This window comes from Stegastes partitus, unplaced genomic scaffold, assembly GCF_000690725.1.
Source record: "Stegastes partitus isolate 25-593 unplaced genomic scaffold, Stegastes_partitus-1.0.2 Scaffold741, whole genome shotgun sequence".
Lineage (NCBI taxonomy): Eukaryota > Metazoa > Chordata > Actinopteri > Pomacentridae > Stegastes > Stegastes partitus.
Window position 1 is genome coordinate 215,788 of NW_007578472.1, and position 20,918 is coordinate 236,705.

Here is a 20,918-nt window from a genome sequence, read left to right on the forward strand (position 1 = left end):
ACAGGAGAGAGTAATGCAAATGTATTACGTTCTAAAGCATGTAATAATATACATACAATGCAGTACATGTGTCAGACTGAGTGAGAACTCAGTTCCAGTTCAGTTTGGCCCTGAACTGCATGGTATTACTATTACAATGCTTTGCACTTAAACTTAAAAAATACATGTTTCAGAATTAAATTTAGTTTAAAGTAATGAAACTTAAACTAACTCTCTTTGCTGGGAATGAGTGCATGATATTTACTGTACCTGGACATGGCCAGTGCTGTGATGGCTGGACTATTTTTGTAGCGGCGTTGAGACACAGTCGAACTTCTGTTCAGCTCTTGACATAACACCAGATGTCTCTCCCAGCCTTTAACCTGGCATGAGCTGCTCACTGTAGATTCATCATGAGGATACAGTACATCAACATCCACTTACTATTGAATTACACTGCACTTGTCCACCCTGTCTGAAAGCCTGACCTCAATGGTCGTCAGGAAAAAATTAAACTGTACATTAACACAATGTCCATCTGCAGTCGGCAGGCTGTAAAACGGAGAAAAATCCCTCAAATATAAATGCTTCAGTGTTACGTAAAGACTTGTCTCAATGTAATTGGAAAGCATAATACTCCTATGAGGTGACGCGAGGCTGTAACCAACGTATGCCAAATTGGATCTGGGTATTATTGCTTTCTAAATTATACACGCACACACACGTCAGCAGAATTACTCATCAGTGTTTACTGCCTCTATGTTTAATAACTTTATAACAACATAATTCCTGCTAGCCCTAATGCTAGTGAGGGATAGGGTAAGCATTACAAGCTCTCATCTGGAAACTACGCTGTCTAGCTCTGAGATGAGCGGTTAAAAATAATCATCTCACACTTAAGGATTTATCTAATTAGATAGCAATGTTTTTTTTTGTTTGTTTGTTTTTTTTTTTGAAGCATTAAAAACAAGGATCAAGACGTTTTTGTGCAGTTGCATTTCCGATGGTTTCATAGCTCTGCGACTGTCAGCCACCCTCATCGTCTCTGCTGTTATAAATACAACACCTACATGTATATCCTATCCTACTGCCAGTAACATTACCATCTCTCTCTGCTCGATCTTGCCCCGGGGACACGGGCTCTTCTGGAGGGCCAGGTAATTGTGTTCTGGTGTACTCTGTCCTCCATATCTGTATGAGAGACACATAACGAGTAGCAAAATCAGAGACATAATTCAACATAATAACAAACACACTCGCATACGCGCCGGCGCACACGCCACACACTCAATGTAATAATAAAGTAATGATACCATTTGTGTGTGTGCGTGTGTGTGTGTGTGTGTTGTGCACGTGGCAGGGGCACCCACTCCCAAGTGAAGCACAATTTAGAGTTTGCAGCTTTGATTGCAGAGAGGCAGCATATGCTTGTATTAATTCTAAGCAAAACAGTCACACACCATATATACAACCCATATGCTGTTATTAATATCTTGATGGACATCCAAGCTGGTACCTGCGAGGCTAATACCAAAGTAATAACTGCTACAGTTGAATAGAGTACAGTCCACTGTAGAAAAACAATACTGAAACTCTCCAACTGATCCATTTGTACCTACAATGAGCTGCCCTAAAATAACTTTAGGAAAGGCATTCTCTGTTTCTGTCACGCACTCAGCTAATAACTATCAAATTATTACCTGCTCATAAAAAAACTCACCCGTATAATGCCATCTGCACAGCCTGTGACGATGACGTTCCTGACATCCCACTCGTGTCTCTGCGTGAAGCTGACACACAGGATGTCTGCCTGAGGCCCGCAGGAAGCTTCAGTGCACGTCAGCAGCTGGCCCTTCATAGTCCACAGGTAGAGCTGAGGTCCCGCACATGACAGGATCTCACCCTTTGGACAGAGTAACACGGTGCTGAAGCTCATGTGTGCACAGATATACACAGGGATGCACAAAAAAAAAAAGAGAGGATGCACGCTGTCAACAGTGAGAATCCTCCCTTCCTCGTGCTGTGAGTGGACGGGAACAGCATGATGACGGTGAGGTGAATAATTCAAAAGGATAGAAGGGAGACAGAAAAAACAGAGAAGAGAATTTGAAGGAGATCATGAAGGTGGACTTACTGTGAGTTCATTGATAGCCAGAGCAGAGACACTGGTTGTGTGTCCTGCTAACTGGGTGATGTAACTTAGTTCTTCCATGTCCCACAGGATACAGGTGAGGTCACGGGAGCCGCTCACTATGATGCTGTGGATCTCAGACACTGCCAGGCACGTCACTGCATCTGTGTGACCATACAATGGCTACGAAGAACAGCAGGGGAGTATTAGTGTCAGAGCGTGTACAGTATGTGTGCAAATACACTGTGGATACGACTGTTGAATCTCTAGAGCAGATAAACATACAAACGGACCAACCTGTCTGAGCTTCATGTGAGTGAGTTTGTCCTTGGTGACGGCCACGTCCCACACACAGACTACAGCGCTGGTTCCTGCAGTGATGACGGTTGTCGGGTTGGGACAGGCGGAGCACAGCGTCTCGCCCCAGTCACACAAACTCTCACAAACTGCAAACGTCTAAAGATGGACAAACAGACACAAATAGCAGACGTGTCTATGAGTATCCTGTCAAATCAAGTCCATTTCAATTTTAGAGCACATTTCTGACACAGGAACACAAGTGCTTTTCTATAAAACATAAAATAAAGATGATAAATAAATACTCCAGAGAAATAAAATAACCATTCAGCCACCCATAAAACACACACACATACAGTTTATTCCTACTCACACATTTGTATCAACAGGAACACACACAAATGTGTTTCATTCCTTTAATGAAAATATGATTGTCGCCTTCATCAAGCATTCTTAATGTACAAAATAAGATTAAGACAAATTGAAGTACAGCAGAATGTGCTGTCATTATGTGGAAACTGACTAAATTAGTCTTTTTCTCGTAAAAATGTGGATTCCAGTTTGAATAGCACCATTTGATGAATAATGTAGTTTTTAAACTGTGACGGTAAATGAAAACTAGAATTTTGTGACATTGACTTAAAACTTTACATCTACTTCACTGTTTTACTGCACAAAGAAACAAGCTAGATTTTATACTGAGGGAGTAACGTAAATGCCCAAAAGCTACTGAGAGCACATTTCACTTAAATGAGGTATGCACTAAGTGTGAAAGCCAAGGGATGACTGTATGGCAATTTATAAAAAACTAATATGTTCTTTAATGGTTCTGCCTAGGTGATAGTCATAGCAGTTGTCAGGAAATCACTTTTCTCATCTCATACAGTATTGTGCGTGTTTAGCAGAACATAAAGAGTCTCTAAAGGTCAAGTATGTGATTAAACTGGGTAAAATTCACTTTCTATTAAACTGAGTAAATAAACATTAAACACTGTTATTGAAATTTCATTGCTTTTCCAACCTTTTTCTCACATTTTAATAAAAGTCCGTAGACAATTAGTGCATCACTGGCCTGCATACAATTAATTTCAATTTGATTTATGCAACTACACAGAGCTAGACGGCTGTGCAATAACGCAAGACACATAAAACTCATCCGCTGTATATCTCGCCATACAGACCTTGTCTGCGGTGTAGTTTCCGAAGGCGCAGCTATTGTCGGGAAATCCCCAGCTGAAGAAGCAGCTCAGCAGGGGTGAAAGGAGGAGCCGGTTTCTCTCCAGGACCACAACCTCTTTTTCCAGACACAGTATCTGACCTACCGGGCCTCTCGGCAGCTCTGCAGGGAGGTTTGGAGTGGCACCATCAGCAAGATGTGGGTGATTAAATAAAAATGTCAGTCAAACCATATGCAGAAAAGGAAACATACGAAAAAGAACAGGTGACCTCATTCTGCATTTTGTGTACCTGAATGAACTTGCCTGGCCACATAGCAATAATAGCTCTTCAAAAACATCACATTAAAGAGTTTGGTAGCTCAGTAAACTTGCAAAGAATTTCATTAAACTGACCACAGAAAACTGGGCAATTAAAACAGAAATTCCCAGGTTACAATAAACCGAAGCGTGGTCCTAGGGGGACACCTGCATCCTGGACAGTATAAATTGTATGTGTGTGCGTGTGTGTGTGTGTTTGTGTGTGAGGGTAGTGAGAGCGAGGCTGTAATTGTACTTAAAATTGACCTACTCATGCAGGAACAGGCAGGAATCATTACAGCCCATTGCCAGTTCTGCTTCTAAAATCCCCAGAAAGAAGTTCTGTCCGCATTAGTCTTAGCGTTCCTCCTCCTATTCATCTCTATCTGCTTATTGATCAGATCAGACACTCTAAGATTTAATATGAAATGTAATATGCAGGAATCTCTCCCTGAGCATTTGCAGATTCATCTCCTCTCCCTCAGTGGGCCTGTAGGGATATTCAGATTATTAAGTAGGGCTCAGCGGAAGAGTCATCTCCATATTGTAGCTCTAACAGATAGCTCCTTCCACCCTTCTGTAGTGTAAATTAATCTATGGACATTCTCACTCCATTTCAACGATTCCCTTGAGAGCTCGGTACATCTTGTGTATAATAACAGACATCAAATGGTACGAAATAAAATAATAGAGGAACAACACAAAACAGTGTCAAACGCTGATGACTGTAATTGATTACATTTGGATTACTCAGCAGAAAATTGCAATATTCATTCAGTTGTTTGGGAATAGATATCATTTATAAGGCTGCATTATGGTTTGTTTTAATTTCACACCTTCATTTAAAGAAAAAGTTTCACATTTTGGCCGCAAGTACATGAAATATATAAGAACGGCCTTCAGCAAATAAGCTTGGTTTATATTAAAGACTGGAAATGGGGGGTAATAGCTAACCTGGCTGTCCGAAGAAAGAAAAAAATGTCTAAAAAACACTATAAAAACAAGTTAAGAAGCGCTGGAAGCCCTACTTTTTTAACCATTAGAGATAGCCAGTTTAACTGTGTTCCCCCACCTTTAGTGTTTTTACTAAGCTGCACTTACTGACCATGAGCTGCGGGGCTTCATATTTAGCACACGGACATGAGAATGGTATTAATCTTTTCATTTAACTTTTCGCACAAAAGCATATTTCTCAAAAGGTCAAGCAGTCTATTTAGGAATCACACGTTATGTCCTGTCTAAGCTCCTCTCTCACTTCATAACTGTACCTCTGAATGGCTGTGCAGTCGTCTTTAGTTTATCCAGTTTGAAAAAAAATGGAGTTGGATGTGATGGTGATGAGCCTTCTTTCTTCGAGCCATTGCGAGGTGGGTGAGGTTTGGTAAAGAGCTGTAAGAAACACACAGATGATTCACAACCACGTTATAATAGTTAAAAAAAACAACAAAAAAAAAACAATAAAAAACAAAAAAAAAAATGCACTTTCTCCGCTGCTCACACTATGTCTCTTTTCTTTTTACCTGTTTGGGAACCTGGCCAAAGTTGCTGACGTATCCCAGGATTGTGCTCTTGATGACAGGGTCCTTAGCATCCTGCCGGCCTCTCCTGGCGTAGAAATAAGGGTGGAAAGTGTTCAAGCTTTCGACAGCAGCTGGACCTTGTTGCCGATATCCGAAAATCAGGTCGATCCACAGGTGGATGTGGGAACTCACGTAGTCGCTTTCCAGGGCCTAAAGAAAACAGAGCACAAACTAAAACCATCTCGTCAAGTAATACCACAAAACTTTTAAACATGCAATGTGCATTCTTAAAAAAAAACAGCAGTGTGCAGCTTTGGTTATTATAGTGGGCCCAAAACCATCAGTCAAACTGTTAATATGAGAGTTTAAAACACACAAAACTTCTGTGAGACTGCACAGCCAATCAAATTATTCAGGTACTGTATGATTTCTTCCAAAAGTCAATTTAGAAGTCCAGAACAGCAGGAAGCTGAACAGCTGTGTTATGAGCATTTCTTCATGTTAGAATTAAAGAATGATTTGGGTAGAATTAGCCAGAGATTGGTTTTGAAGAGTTAATAAGGAAAAGTGGGCATTATGACCAGCTATATCCTTGCACCAAATCTTAATAAACCCATCTGGGAAGAACAGAAAGCTGAAAAAAAAACATCATAACAAGGATATATTGTCCTGAGTTAATTTGTCTGTGGAAGAAAAAAACAATCTTCTAAAGTCACTAATTTTATGAGAATGGTAGGCAATATGAGTGGTTCAGTAGATTACAGAGTGATAACCATCATAGATGCCCCAGGAATGGAAAAAGGGAGGGTCACACTCAACCAACAGAGTGAAGAGAGACATACAATAACCCCACACAGGGAAGCTGAGAAAAGAGAAGAGAGAGAATATTCAACCCGTAAAAGAGCTGGCAGAAATAATGGCATTATGAAAAAAAAGAGAAAGTCTTGTGCCTGCCCTGGATCGCGTTAAATGGGCTTGTTGTCCTTCAGTTTCTGTCATCTAAACTTCAGATGCATGCCTTTTCATGCATTTTCTTGATAAGGGAAACAACGGGTCATTATATCTGAAAACAGTTAGTACCAAAAGAATGCAACTGAACCAAACTGAGTGAGACAAAACGGCCTTTAGAGAATCCTGTGAATGTGACCGTTGTGAATATCATCTGTCTGTTATACTGTGGTGGAGACAATGAAGACAAACCAATTACAGTGACACTCATACAGCAGATATTTGTTTGGAGATAATAAAACAGTGCGTCTTCTGTATACATACATCAGCTAGTATTGACAAACATTATTAGGTCTTATGGGAAAAGTCCCTGTATGTAACAGGGCAGGCTGGCCAACAGGAACAGACGGGCTCGGTGAGGTCAGGAGTCACTGACCTCTCGATGGATTCTAATGAACTCCTGGGGGTCACCTTTCGCCCACAGAGGCAGCTCGACATCTCCCAGAGCTGTACCATCCTCCATACAACCTAAAGCGATACAGATACACAATAAATACAGTCTGCTGCATCACATCACATCACTTTGTGTAGTTTAAAGATACACCGTGGAGTCTTTTGCCACTGGAGGCACTATGGAGCAACGTTTTGATGAGTGGTGTCATCTGTGTGCTCGACAAGCTCATGCACATACATTAGAACCTGAGTGATGACATTCACATCCCTGCCAACAGCTTCACATGATAACACTGAATGACAGTTGCTGGTGGAAATGTGCCAAGAGGCAGAACACACGAGCAAAAAGCAGGAAAGAAGAAGCTAGCCCATGCGAACAGTACAAGTTGTTTTGGGGTTTTTTCCAATGCTGACTTTGACAATGTTTTATGAGGAAGAAAATTCATTTAGCATGTTTTTAAGGCCGCACAGATAAATAATATGTTTTCCTTCTTAAAAATTAATTAATTAATATAAAGAAATAAAAATCACAGAATGTAACCATATTGGTCTTTAAAAGAAAATCTAGCCTTTAAAGCATATGGATGATGATATTGTATATGTTTATCACCAAATACTGTTTAAAGAAAACAGGCCTTTTCCTCTACCATGCACCTCCACTGATCACTCATCAAACACACCACAATGTAACAATCTGATGTTCCCTCATTACCATGAACATGAGCAAATTTATGCAGCAGTGAATGCCAAGATTTAATCAGATGAACTGTGGTGTAAGTGTGATGTTGCTTCTGCATTGTTCTTCATTTAAAAATGTGTTTCCTGCTAATTAAGGTAATAAGCATACTAATTAAAGAACGTATTAATTAAGTTAGGTTAGTTAAGGTTTTTACACCAGCGTGCTTGCCTTTGCATGCAGCATATCTGGTATAAATATGGACCAATTAGCCAGAACCTTTAAGGAGTTATTGCAAAGTCTGGGAAATCAGTGTTCCCTCATGTGCAAATTTCTGCAAGAAGATGCTTCAAAATCTAATCAGATCATGTGCTCCACATGGAGTTTATGTGACATTTAAGTGTTAAGGCTTAACTACGCATCATTCCTGGGTTGTTGTGTTTACAAGAATGTGTCTACAGAGTCACATCAAATTCCAGCAAGACAACAAAACGTAGCACATACCATGTACCATAATGGCAGAACATACACGATATATCATAAATTTACTATATAAAAATAGCCACAACATTAAAACCACTGGCAGGTGAAGTGGAAACACTGATCAATGCAATGTTCTGCTGGAAAATCTTAGGTCCTGGCATTCGTGCAGATCTTTATTTTGACACATACTGCCTGCCACTGCCAACATCCTGGTGCCAGACCTCACAACACAACCCTGGTGGTGGTTTTAACGTTGTGGCTAAACAGTGTATGCCTGGGACCAAATTTACATCTTCTAGAAGCAAACAGACATGGGAGTGAGAGAAACAGACAGGGTAAAGAAGTCAAACATAGTGTTGACTTTTCATGGTAATTGTTGACAATAAGGAAAATATAGAACAATGATATCCTTTCCTTTAAGTACTCAACTAACAAACATGATTGTATGAGCTAAATATAGAATTGTAGTGGCTGACCAAACTGGATGTGGTTGGAGTTGAGCAGAAAGTCAGGCAGGTAGAAGAACTCTGGGATCAGCTCTCTGACGTCTCCCATGTTGTCTCTGGAGGCAGACTCCCACTCTTTCTTTAAGCTGTAAAACATCCGCTCTGGGATATCAAACCCTCCCTGCGAGGAGACCAGACAACAACACTGTCAGACACCCAGCACACTGTTAAAGCAAACTTTGCAAAAAGGCATATTAATAAAGTAGTCTGCCTGATCCAGTGTAGGGAACCATATTTTACATTCTTCATTGTATTATGTAAGCAAGAAATATTTGCTACTATTAGAAGGAAGCTTTTCATCTTTCTGTAAAATTCCATAATTTTGATGGAAATCTCATGAGAGAGAATGTAATTTAGAGTAAAACAATTACCTCAATGAATGAAAATAGCATATATACTGGTAAACTCGGTTAGAGATGTAAATCCAGTTATGGATATTACTACACACCCGTTATGTGCTTCAGAAGACAAAAGGCATCCTAATTCACCAGACTAACATCTTTATTGCTTTATTCTGACTATCAAATATGCATGCCTTTTCATTATAATCAACTGGATGCTGTATTGTAAATTGGTAACATGTGGCTATTTGCATTGGCTTCTTTTAGATGCTTTCTGTAATTATTTGCATATATATTAAAATCTCCCTGTAATCTGCTTTCATACCAAAAACAGCACCGAAACAGGAGTGTTGAAAATAGCTCATATTAGATTCATATTATTAGCAAGATTATATTTGAAAATAAAAAAATGAAAGTGATGAATGTCATTGTGCCCTGGAGCACTGGGTCTGCGCAAGGGCCTGTGGGTGAGTGAAAAAAGACTGATGCACAACAAACTTTTTTCAACATCTTCAGAAAAAAAAATCAAGGGAAAACTTGTAGAACATGATACACATTACACCTTCATCATTCCTAATTTTTGTATGGGCCAGTGAAGGAATCTTCAGATCTTCAGCTTATAAGAAGAAACCAGAAAAGGAAAAATAATGGCACTGACCATCTTCTGCAAGGTGCTGCAGCTCCCAGACGTTCATCCTGTCATCACTCAGTAACTTAATAATTCTGATCATGCTCAGCTTTGTTATGAGCACTGCTGATGCTCAAAATGTTTGTTGTGATTTATGCATGAAGTTATGCAGCCCAATAGGCAGGATTATGTCTGTTTACCAGAACTCATCTGTTTAGTGTTAAACTTTGGCATGTAATGGTGAATCATTTACACAGAGATTCCTCCATCACTGCTCTATTCTAAAGAAGAACTTTGTTTCTTAATTTTTCTTTTCTCTGGAAGTAGGTCAGCAACAGTTCAGGCCTGTTTTTTTCCCCCCTCATAGCCAGTTTAATCAAAGGATGTTTGTTACATTTCCTGGTGTCCAGGGCTTACCTGCAGTGCCTGGAAGGTGTGTGAAAATGGTTCCATCCTGACGAGGAAGGAAGCCACAATGATGGCTGAGGAGTAGTGGGTACAGTAGTGGCATCGTGCTGACAAGTCTGTTACAGAGTGAGCCATTTAGCAGAGCAACCAATAAAAAGTACAGTCATAAGCACAGATGATGAAACTAAAAATAGGGCTGAACAGATACCTTCATCTTCATTGTTCTCCACTTCTTCATATCTCTGGATGAACATCTGCTTCCTTTTTTCTGTCTGAGCTCCCATTGGCTTCGACAAATCACGAAAACTCGCAGGATTCGACAGATCAAGCGTCTATCAGAGAAAGAGATATTCAAACCTGTAACACTTTACTCCAGTCTGTGCAACATGAATGTTCAACACAAAGATGTCATGGGTGAGAGTGTACCTCTGACTGATAGTCAGCCAGGACCCAGGGGAAAACTGGATATTGCATCAAGTCATTGTACGTCCTCCCAGCGATTGTGTTGAGATGCATCAAGTACTCAAAGTTACTTATCTCCCCTTTCTAGAGGAGAGACAAGGAGAATATGAAGCAGATAAAGGCCTCTTTAATACAGCGATATAGTTATGAACAAATCTAGAACTTGATTACTATCATGTAGTGATTTATTACTGATATCAAAGGAGGGAGAACTGAATCTGTGAGCACAAACAACTCAAACAAAAGGACACGGCAAAGAGCTGCTTTTATTGCTTTACCTGCCATTTAACAAGGGCCGTCTTTTCAACCACAGGAGTCTTCCTAAAGCACAATGAGAGTAAACACCTTGAATTAGCTGCAGAGTTTCATCACTGAGCACAGCTCACCAACACAAAGTTTTGTGCTTGCACTGTTGCCTGGCAACCAAAGTTGAACTGTAACAGCAGTGTGGAGGTGAGTGAGTGACTCAGGAAACAGAAAGCGTGTGTACACAGCTGTAGGAGCAGTTATGGGATTGAGGTGAGCTTCAGTATGCAGCAGAAACAGTGAGTAGATATGTGGAGGATGCAGCACGTGGTGCCATCTGTAGGCTGTGAGGAAAAACAGTTGACTGCAAGTTGTCGTAGTAGTCTACAGACCGAGGTGTTTGGAAAAGGGAGCAAGATATTTCTTTGTGCAGTGATGTTTTGAAAGGGCCTGTTTTGACATGTGGCATTGATTCTCACAACAGAGGTTAATGATTACTGGTTAAACAGGAACAGGAGCATATTGTTACATTTCTGTGAGATTTCCTGCTTCATAGACAATCAAGAGTTTAATATCTAACTTGGTACTAGCTGTGTTTTTCATTTGGTTAGGTGTTTGTTCATATAAACATTCATTCAAATAGAGGCATACATGACAAACCAGTGAGAGCAAAAACCGCTAAATCAAAATACCTTCTTTCCAATCAGTCTATCAGAAATCTACCAATCTAGTGACTAACCGAACAAAACATCCACACTAAAGAACAGCGTTGCTGAACACTCCAGTAAGCATTTTACTCGTGGAACACATGAAACATGTTTAATCTAAATGAGGAAAGTGATCAACTGCTTCTGAAATCTCCTTTCCCTCTGTGGGCCAGTAACACGGCAATAAAGTCCTGGCGCCAAGCACCTCAGTTGCTAAGTAACGCTATTAAACAAGAGGAACCTTGACTGTCCCTACATGGTGACGGGAGGCTAGTCAAATGTTGATATACACAAACGGTGCACTCCTCATCTTTTCTCTTGCCTTCACCACTACATTTGAAAGGACCACCAGGTACTACAGCTTTTACATTCTAAACAAATTGTAAATGTATTTTTAACATGTTTTCTTTCTTTCTTTCTTTTTGTACAGGGGTGAGAGCCTTTGAGATGAACGGCCAGTTTTACAGGCGCTAAAGCTGCTCTCGTGTCTCAAAAACTGAAGACAAACTCATCCATCAATCCAGAATAAAGGGGATAAAATATGGTGAGTACATAACTTTTTCCATGTTCAAAATCTGGATAAAAGAATATACTATATATTAAGATGAAGTAAGGACACATATAGCAAATGGGTTTAAAGGATGAGGGGCTACTTGAAGTGAATCCAGTTTCTAACACCGATAACTCCTGACCAAATTATTTTGTAAAACTACACTAAATCAATCATTGCATTTGGCCCAGTATGTGTTATCTAATTGCAGGCAATAATTTCATGCAATAGTTTTCTATAGGAGGTTATAATGGGAACAAGCACTAGTGGATAACCTCTCTCATCCTGAGGATGATGAATGAGGCGAGAGAGGGCCTTGGGGTGTAACACAGACACAAACAGACACACACCTTGCTCTTTTAGACAGGGAGGGGAGAAGAGCGAAGCCCTCATTACACTCCCAACACTCCCCAACTATCATTTATCAAAGTCCTGATTTGACTCCTTGTGCGCACACACGTACTGTAGTACAGTACATCCATGTCTGTCAACACACTTGCATGTGAACGTCCCACACACAAAAACACACACACACACACACACACCTCTCTTGCCTGAAAAGAGCCAAACAACTCAATCAGTTGAATGCTGAGGGAGCATCAGCACTCATTTGTTTTTGCTGTATTACCCAGTGTCGCCTCTCTCCTATTGTTCCCCTGCATTAGCCTTAATTAGAGAGTCGTGCTCTTAAATACCCCCATGGGCAACACTGGGTGAGCATGCACTAGTGCAGACACAACACTGCGACACACACGCACGCACACACATGGAGACACACACGCTGCTCAGGCTCTCATTCCTCAGAGAGCATGCTTTCCCCACTGCCCCAGGCCATACATAAGACCTTGTATCTGAATAAATCACATCAGCCTTGCACACACATACTTACACATGAACATATACACAACACATTTATTTGCTATAGCGCTGTGCGTGGTGTAGATTAGATAAATTATTGTAAATCAGCCTCTTGGGGAAAGTGTCAAAAAGGAAGCTTTTAAACTGAACTATTTGGTAATTCTCTGTGCGTTGCAGTACCATGCCCAAAAGAAGAGGAGCCAAAGGCACAAAGGTGACCCTAAAGATTGCCAAAAAGGCAATACGGATGACCCCAGATGGACTGTACAGACTCACCCTTCGCAACATGGGTTTAACAGTCTTCCCAAAATGCCTCCTCAAACTGGCCAACGTTGATGAGTTAGACCTCAGCTGCAACCTCCTACAGAAACTCCCAGATAACATTGGGAACTTCTTGTCGCTCAGATGGTTGGATCTACACAGCAACAAGCTGGAGTCTGTGCCCGAATCCATCGGCAATCTGGTGGGACTGACCCACCTCAACCTCTGCAACAACCGCCTAACCTCTGCAGGTGTACCCTCCACACTGGGCTCCCTCACCAACCTGAAGAGTCTCAATCTAGGAATGAACCAGTTGGACACTCTGCCTCCAACTTTGGCGGCCTTAGACGGCCTCCGAGAGTTAGGCCTCTTTGATAACAACTTCATCAAGATGCCAGAGTTTGTGAAAGTCCTACACAACCTCACCAAGGTGAATATAAAGCAAAATCCTCTAGCGTATGCTCAGGGGGATGATGAGCGGATGCTGAAGAAAAAAGCAGAGCCAAAGGAAGGAGTGTACCTGGTTCATGAGAGCAACCTGTGTACCACATGCCTTAAGAGATGTAAAGCAGAGAGGGAGAGTCTTATGACAGAAGGAAGGAGAGGAAGAGGACGTTGTAGTGGTGACATTTTTGAGGAGAAAAGGATAAGAAGTTATTCTGGACTGATGGCACCAAACTCAGTAGCCAAAGTCAGTCAGGATGTGTGGAGAATAAGACAAAAGGTGGAATACAAGAAAATCAAATGACCAGGCAGCTGCTAATGTCATCATATGAAGTACCAACAATTGGTACAATTTGATTTATATATATATATCATACTTGAACTGATGAAATGAAACAAAGGATTTCTCCACATATTTCTACAAGACTGTAACAAACTGACACTTACTTGGCATTAGCAATGACCTCAGCAACCCCTCTGCCTTTTAATGCCGGTACTACAGTGCTCAACCTGCATGGAGAGAGAGAGGGGAAAGATCAGGGTTAGGACGCCTGAAATAAAAACCTTTCGACATCAAGTACGTATAAGTGTGGTACCTTTTGTATGCAGAGACGTGGTCTTTATTCAGGAATACCAGGAAGGCTGAATGCCCATTTTTCATGAAGATCTCGATAGCATTGTCCTTAAAGGAAGACAGGGGCACAGTGTCTTTTTAGCAACTTAGATGCAATGACATTTGTTTCCAGTTTATATTTTGGCACATCAGATTCTTTTTAAATCTGAACTTAATATGAATCTTTAATATTTTTCTTTATTTCACACGCTTAATCAAGTAATGGATATGCAAGATCCAATAAAATGCTAAACAAATCAAATTTATATGTGTGCACATCAAATGTGGCAGTATTCCAACTAAAAGTGAAAATTTAAGATGCATGTTGACTCAAGGCGTCTGTGGGAGCATTTCAGTGTCTGACCTCTAAGAGGAAACGCATGAAGCGAGCCTCCTTGATATCCTCATAGAGCCAGCATCTGCAGCTGGCTGATGGCGGCTCTTTACTCAGCATGGTGGAAATAAAGGAATCTCTCACGCTGGCAGAAAAGGGACATAGAGGATGATGAATGACTGACTGACAGAGCTGAGGAACTATGCTTTTCAGTGCTGCAGTAACTGCAAACAGCTGTACAGCGCACACACGCACACAGTCGTACCTGCTGGGGTGGTGCTTCCTGCAACAAACATCTCCAGTCGGACTGAGAGTAAATCCCTCACACAAGAGCAGGCTCTCCTTCCCAAACAGCAGCAAACCTTCTGTGACTCTGAGGCCACTCGCTGTCACTACACACATCTTAGCTTTTACCTACAGAGAGAGAGAAGAGAGATGCATTAAGCCCCATGTGAGACGAGCAATACACATCAGCACGTTTCTCTCTCAGGACATGACATGGCAGCAACACAGGCACTTCAGGCTTTACTTGATTGATCATTTTAATCACATATTTTAATCATTATTAAAAAGACACAGTTGAACACTTCATTATCAGAGCTGATTGATGGGGAGGAGTAGGAACACTCCCCCTTTATTCAGCATCGCTTCATCCAGTGCCAAAGTGAACCCACATGCTGCTTTCAGCGCTGATTGTAGCTAATGCTAACTGCATTGTGATAATGCGTGGATAATTCTATTGTCTCCCCTCATTTCACAATGAGTGTGTGCACCTGGCTGTCTCCCCGTGCTGGCCCCTCTGCAGGCCCTCTGGGACACAGCGCCCAAAAACCATATGGGGCCCCAACATCACCGCAGGCCCCTCACAATTTATACTAATCAAATCAGACTCCCTTCGCCCCAGACACAGAGTCACACACTGGGTGGAGGAGGAGGTCCTGCCTGACCATTATTAGAGGAATTAATCACTGCCACACACACAATAGGAAACCTGATAAGTGATCAGAACCTCTTGTGTGAATGCACACAGAGTCATGCTATGAAGGATAATATCACTCGTCATGTGAAAGTGTTTCTGAAGAGTCAAGGTGAATGACTCTCAGCTACATGCTACAGAAATCTTACATTGAGCAATATCATGGTCAGATTTTGCCAGTTTCCTTCAGTGAATACAAACTGGCATCAGGCCTATTGTCCCTAATAATGACTAGATTTCAGAAAAAAACTAGTTGAATTTATTGTTATCAAAGATTAAATACGCAACAATAAACTTGTTTCCTTATCTTCTTACTGTGCTGTGGACAGATACGCGTTATCAGTCTGAGGGTGATTTAGCTGATGATGGGAAGAAGGAGAGAAAAGGAGGACTTTTATTGACTGAGAGCCTAATGTCAGACCATTGATTTCTCCCCACACACATTATTGTCATAATCACACTATTGGCGCTGGCAAGCTAATTATGAGTGAGTCTCCCTTTGTGTGTTACTGCATGTGTGTTTGTGCTAGCCTTGTGCGTGTGTGTGCATTTTTCAGAGCTAATGACTGTGTTCACTTGACAGGAAGCTCAGCAGGACTCATGCACTGAACCACTGCAAGACAACAGGACACACTTGCACACATCACACACTTGCTAAGCGGATGTAAGACAGCTTGCATCACCTCCTACTGTTTTTATTAATACTTCTGTCAGAAACATTAAAAGCCGCGGCTGGTTGCCGGAGCGATGAGAGTCCCTGTCAACATGTGCACTGGTTTCTAACTCACTGTAAGAATGAGAAGAGCTGTGCTGGGCCTCAACATTAAAACATTATACTAATGAGGAAAGATGAAATTCTGATAGCAGCGCTGGGCTATTGGAATCCCTTAGTCTACATCAGATAATTATGATTGTGAATATTAGTAGGGTGGGAAGGAGCTGCGCTTCTTATTTAGGCATTTCGTTTTCAGCCCAGCATACCAACACACACTGCGATGAAACAGTACCTCTTCTCCAGGGTGCAGCTCTTGCAGGATGATGCGTATGTCGGGGCAGTCTTGTGTGTGGGAGCAGGGTTCAGGAGTGGAGGGGTCGGGTACACCCTCAGTGACAGCAGGTGTTTCACTCAGAGCAGGGAAGAAAGTGAGACGGTCACAATGCTGACCTCCATCCTCTTCATCCTCTTTAACCTCTGCACCGACCTCACACAAGATCTTGGGCTCTGTTATAAAGAAAGTTATTTTATCCAACAACCCATTTCTGATACAAGTAAAATCCAACAAATCAACAGGAAACCACTTTCTTTACCTGTGTCCACTTCTATTCTGCTTTTGTTCTCTTCAGATACGCCAGATCTTAAACCGAGACACAGTGTTCCAAACACCTGTTTTAAAAACACATGTTAAAGGATAAGCTAAAGGACCTTGCTGCACAGATCTTACACTAAACTGAAATGCTTTACCCGTTTGGATCTTTTCAGAGCCTTTCTGCGGATGCGTGATCTGGTGCGATTGGGTCCTTCAGCTGCGTCTTGCACCCAGTCTTGACTCAGCAGCACCCCTGGGCCTGGGCCGAACACGGCTCTCTCTCTCAGCAGCTCGGCCTCCACATGCAGCCACTTGGAGCTCACACGCTCCCACTCACTGGCTCGTAACTGGAACACAGAAACAAACCGGAATAGATGACATTATTACAGATCCCATTTTGACTTTTTAATAACATTTATTTTAGTGTATTCATGTAAAAATTTCCATCAAACCTGTAAGTGGTTTGTCCTCATATTCTCATACATGCTGTGGCCTCTTTGTCGATGTGACTCCATGCAGGACAGAAACTCCTACAAAAAAAAACAAAAAAAACAAGAGCAACCTGATGGGTGCAAATGAAAAGAGGAGCAGCACAATCGCTCTTTCCCCGAGCTCATATTGTACACACACAACACACATCATGTTCACAAAAATTGTATATGCATAATGGTATTGTTGTTTCCTCATGCAATTACAATACATTCATACAATTACATCTGTTCTAAATTGCATTCACTGGGCAAAATAAGCTAGTGGCTACAGTCTTACAATAACCCTGTCTGGAAATGTAATCATTTGTTGGTGTGATCTAATTAACATAAACATTAATATCACTGAGCCACACCACAGTCAAGGGCAAGGTAAGTGTGCGTCTATGCTTTTACTGTGTGCGGCTCAGTGTTTATTTGTCAATTAAAAGAGAAAAGAAATGAAAAAATAGAAAAACCCAAAACAGAATCGTGTTGACACTGCAGGATGCTCATGTTCAGCAGACACTCTGGGATCATATTCTGACTGTTAACTGCTTCATTAAGCCCATCATCACAGCAGTGCTCGCTGAGAGACTAGTGAAACAACATGTGTCCATCCTCACAGCTGACCCAGGAAAGCCATTTAATTGACTGAATGAACATGCAGTAACTCTTTATATCGAGTCTTATTTACAGATGCTAATTCTGTGTTTTGCAGTATAAACCCCCTGAATGGAATAATTGATTTCAAGTACAATAAAAAAAGACAACAACGGCTTCTGTATTACAAGAGATGCAAAAATTTGAGATAATTTCAGAATAAACCCATGCGTAAAAAGTTGACAACAAACTTCGACAAGCCCTCCGGAGAATGAAAACTGTTTCTCTGAATGACTGACTGCCTATCCAAATGAGAAGTTGTGCAGAAAAAGAAATAAAGGAGTAATTTGAGGGGAGATTATATAAATATTACAGACAGAAAAGCGAGTAATAATGAAGTTTGCGAACTAGAGCCGTGTTGTGACAGATAAACAGCAAGTCGGCGTCATCATCTCCTAATTTCATTCCTTCATTTGGACAAACATAAGTAATATATAGCATTAATTACCCTATTTAGCAGATAGGAACCTCATTGGCTTTTTAAATGCTGCATTAAATACATAACTCATCTCTTCCCTCTGCAATTAACATCAGAACATCACACTCATTTCCATTTTAATGACTTCCCAACAATACGCCACCTTTGATGATAAGGCAACATAATGTCAACTTCATTCTGAGCTGGCAGTGAATGTGTAATGAACTTAACGTGATCATTAGTGCTGTTAATTATCTTTCTAATATGAGGACACAGATATGATTATGGAAACTGCATTCGCTGATGAAATAAATCTCTGGGAGGATTGCACTGAAGCTTGACTGAGGACACAGTCTGCCTATCTTTCTCTATATTCTCATTCATTACCTACAGTAGGCTTTAAAACTCTCTTTTTTTTTTTCTTCGTTCAATAAAAGTAGATATCTGAGACCCAGAAACTACGCTCAGTGCTCTGTAGAAATGCATTACTATGGATCCAGTGATTGAAAAGAGACTCCCCATAAGCTCATGACTTGCCCAATAAAGGTCATAAGTTGATGATCCGGAAATTAATTAAAGACTCACTTGTTTCTTCATGAGGATGGATGGAAAAATGAGCAGACTGGCTGACCATAGCTGACGATTTGAATAACATTTTTTCAATACTCGCTGCATACAGCAACCAATTTGAAGAGTTGCAACACACTGCAGAGAGGAAGAAAGAAAACATCCCTCCCTCGTCTTCCCTGCATCTCAGACGGAAAAAAAAAACAATTCATCACCCTCTCTGATAGCCTGTCAAAGACTGATATGATAAAGAATAACATCAAATGAATAATGCTTTCATCAGATTGGTACCACTGTAATTGCCAACCCGATTTCTGTGGGCAAGAGAGGTGCACAAACAAGAACACACACATTTTGTGGGTGTGAGACAGACACACAGACGCGGTAATTTCATGCCTGTGTGCCTGAGTAATATGTCCCTGCTCCCTGCTCCAGATGGCTCGACGTCTTAAGCGTTGTGGGGGAACTAATGATGTGGGCCACGTGTTTCGGGGGGAAAAACAACAATAAACGCGTCTTTAACCTTCAGCAGCAAACAGTGTGTTGTAGTGAGTGTTCCCATGGATAGGCCTAACAGATATCAATTACAATGCCCACTCAGGGGCAATCAGCTGTGATAATCCAAATCTATTTAAAGAAATAATCAAACACCCCCGCAGGGCTGGACGGCCCACAGCACAAGCACAGTGGTGACTTTGGGAGGAGTGTTTGGCACAGCGCACTGGGATGCACCTGGGAAAAGGTAACAACCCAACACTCCTCTGAGGGGACACAAGCATACACACAACTCTCTATCCTGTTCTGTGTAAAAGCACCAATCACTGAGGGATTTTGTATTTACCTCTACTGTCACTGACTCTTGACCCTGTTTGCCCAAAGCTGAGCGAAACGCACTGGTGATCATGTCAAACTTCTTCTGAGAGCTGCTGGCCATCTTCTTCTTCTGAGACTCTGGGAAGATGATTTGTACACAAAAAATGTAAAAAATCAAGATCATTGCACTAATAGTCAAGCAGCCTTTCCTTCTACAGTTATTAGCCCAGTGAGAGCTGACCTGTGTGTAGCTGCCAGGCTTTGTGGGCCATCTCCTCCCACAGAGGGCTGATGTCAGTCATGCTGACAGGCCTCGTCTCCGCTGTTGGGCTCGCTGAGATCTCTATCTTAAAGGTTTCCTCGAGCACGTGTTGCCTCTCTGACATGACCTTAGACCAGCAGGCCTCTGCTAAGGACACCATTTGTGTGTCACCTGGAACACACACACACATTTGTCTACTACCCAGTAAAACTTTGTAGATGTAGGACATTAATAAAAACTCCACGATAAAGAGATTAATACGTATAGATATGCACATACCTGTAGTAATGTCCACTCCATTGCTGAAGGATGCCGAATGTGTTGTTTTGGTTGTGTTCCTCTTGAGCACCTTTTGTGCCCCACATCCAAAACCTTCAGGGTAGCTACAAAAAAAAAAAAGTATAATTTTATTAATTATCAGTGAATCCAGGTTTCAACTTAAAGCGTTTTGGTTTCACTATTACCTGCCAGACCGTATCAGTAACAGACAATGGAGAAGGCAAGTAATGAAGTTTGCATTTCCATTGTAAGTTGCCATGACAAAGTCCCAGCGTTCCATGAAGGTCTGTAATGCCCTGATGACCACTTCCTTTTCTTCTTGGGAATGTCGCGGTTGAGACAAGAAATAAAGCAGGACTTTATTGGTGCACGAGTAGAGGGCTGACACCATCTTTTCTTTCTGAGCTTGACCTTTCTCCAGAGCCTAGAAGTATACAGCAGTGTGTTTGTCATCAGTTAGCAAAAGAATTCATAAAATGTCCGTCAGGTTGTACTCTTTCAAAATCTGTAGCTCCCAGTAAATTAAAAAAAAATGTCAATCAGCAGATTATTTTTCATTAAATTTGCAACTCTATAAATTTAAAATACCTAGTTTTTCTCTTTGAGGTGTGTTAATACTACTCTATTTATATGTGTGTGTGTGTGTGTGTGTGTGTGTGTGTGTGTGTGTGTTCATCTCACCACCACAATCTGATCTGCGAGGAAGTTGAGCAAACTCTCAGAGTCTCCCAAAAATGTTCCACCGTAAAGTTTTTGCAGCAAAGTCTTGCTGAAAAGCACCACGTTCTCCATCAGCACACCCATCTGTCCTTCAGGCCTCGGATTCTCTGAGATGAAAATAAAAAC

At 41.3% G+C, this 20,918-nt stretch overlaps 2 protein-coding genes across 5 annotated transcripts in view; one reads left to right on the forward strand and one right to left on the reverse strand.

Moving 5' to 3' along the window:
* Window positions 1-20,918, reverse strand: part of wdfy4 (WDFY family member 4) — a 39,977-nt gene that overhangs the window by 383 nt on the left and 18,676 nt on the right. For all 4 annotated transcript variants that reach the window (XM_008291392.1, XM_008291393.1, XM_008291391.1 and 1 more), the window contains exons 37-63: window positions 20,754-20,899; window positions 20,258-20,496; window positions 20,073-20,176; window positions 19,773-19,964; window positions 19,560-19,669; window positions 17,056-17,133; window positions 16,759-16,950; window positions 16,605-16,680; window positions 16,304-16,518; window positions 14,586-14,734; window positions 14,351-14,465; window positions 13,970-14,055; window positions 13,821-13,883; window positions 10,586-10,628; window positions 10,272-10,391; window positions 10,054-10,177; window positions 9,855-9,961; window positions 8,439-8,589; window positions 6,787-6,878; window positions 5,403-5,612; window positions 5,151-5,271; window positions 3,589-3,746; window positions 2,408-2,566; window positions 2,114-2,293; window positions 1,700-1,882; window positions 1,083-1,170; window positions 250-379 (exon numbers count right to left, since the gene is read on the reverse strand). In XM_008291392.1, the coding sequence (XP_008289614.1) occupies window positions 250-379; window positions 1,083-1,170; window positions 1,700-1,882; window positions 2,114-2,293; window positions 2,408-2,566; window positions 3,589-3,746; window positions 5,151-5,271; window positions 5,403-5,612; window positions 6,787-6,878; window positions 8,439-8,589; window positions 9,855-9,961; window positions 10,054-10,177; window positions 10,272-10,391; window positions 10,586-10,628; window positions 13,821-13,883; window positions 13,970-14,055; window positions 14,351-14,465; window positions 14,586-14,734; window positions 16,304-16,518; window positions 16,605-16,680; window positions 16,759-16,950; window positions 17,056-17,133; window positions 19,560-19,669; window positions 19,773-19,964; window positions 20,073-20,176; window positions 20,258-20,496; window positions 20,754-20,899 (3,631 nt within the window). The remainder of the gene's footprint in view (window positions 1-249; window positions 380-1,082; window positions 1,171-1,699; window positions 1,883-2,113; window positions 2,294-2,407; window positions 2,567-3,588; window positions 3,747-5,150; window positions 5,272-5,402; window positions 5,613-6,786; window positions 6,879-8,438; window positions 8,590-9,854; window positions 9,962-10,053; window positions 10,178-10,271; window positions 10,392-10,585; window positions 10,629-13,820; window positions 13,884-13,969; window positions 14,056-14,350; window positions 14,466-14,585; window positions 14,735-16,303; window positions 16,519-16,604; window positions 16,681-16,758; window positions 16,951-17,055; window positions 17,134-19,559; window positions 19,670-19,772; window positions 19,965-20,072; window positions 20,177-20,257; window positions 20,497-20,753; window positions 20,900-20,918) is intronic.
* On the forward strand, window positions 11,149-13,814 carry lrrc18a (leucine rich repeat containing 18a). The gene has a single exon (XM_008291389.1). The coding sequence runs from the start codon at window positions 12,850-12,852 to the stop codon at window positions 13,675-13,677; it is 828 nt and encodes a 275-aa protein (XP_008289611.1). The 5' UTR covers window positions 11,149-12,849; the 3' UTR covers window positions 13,678-13,814.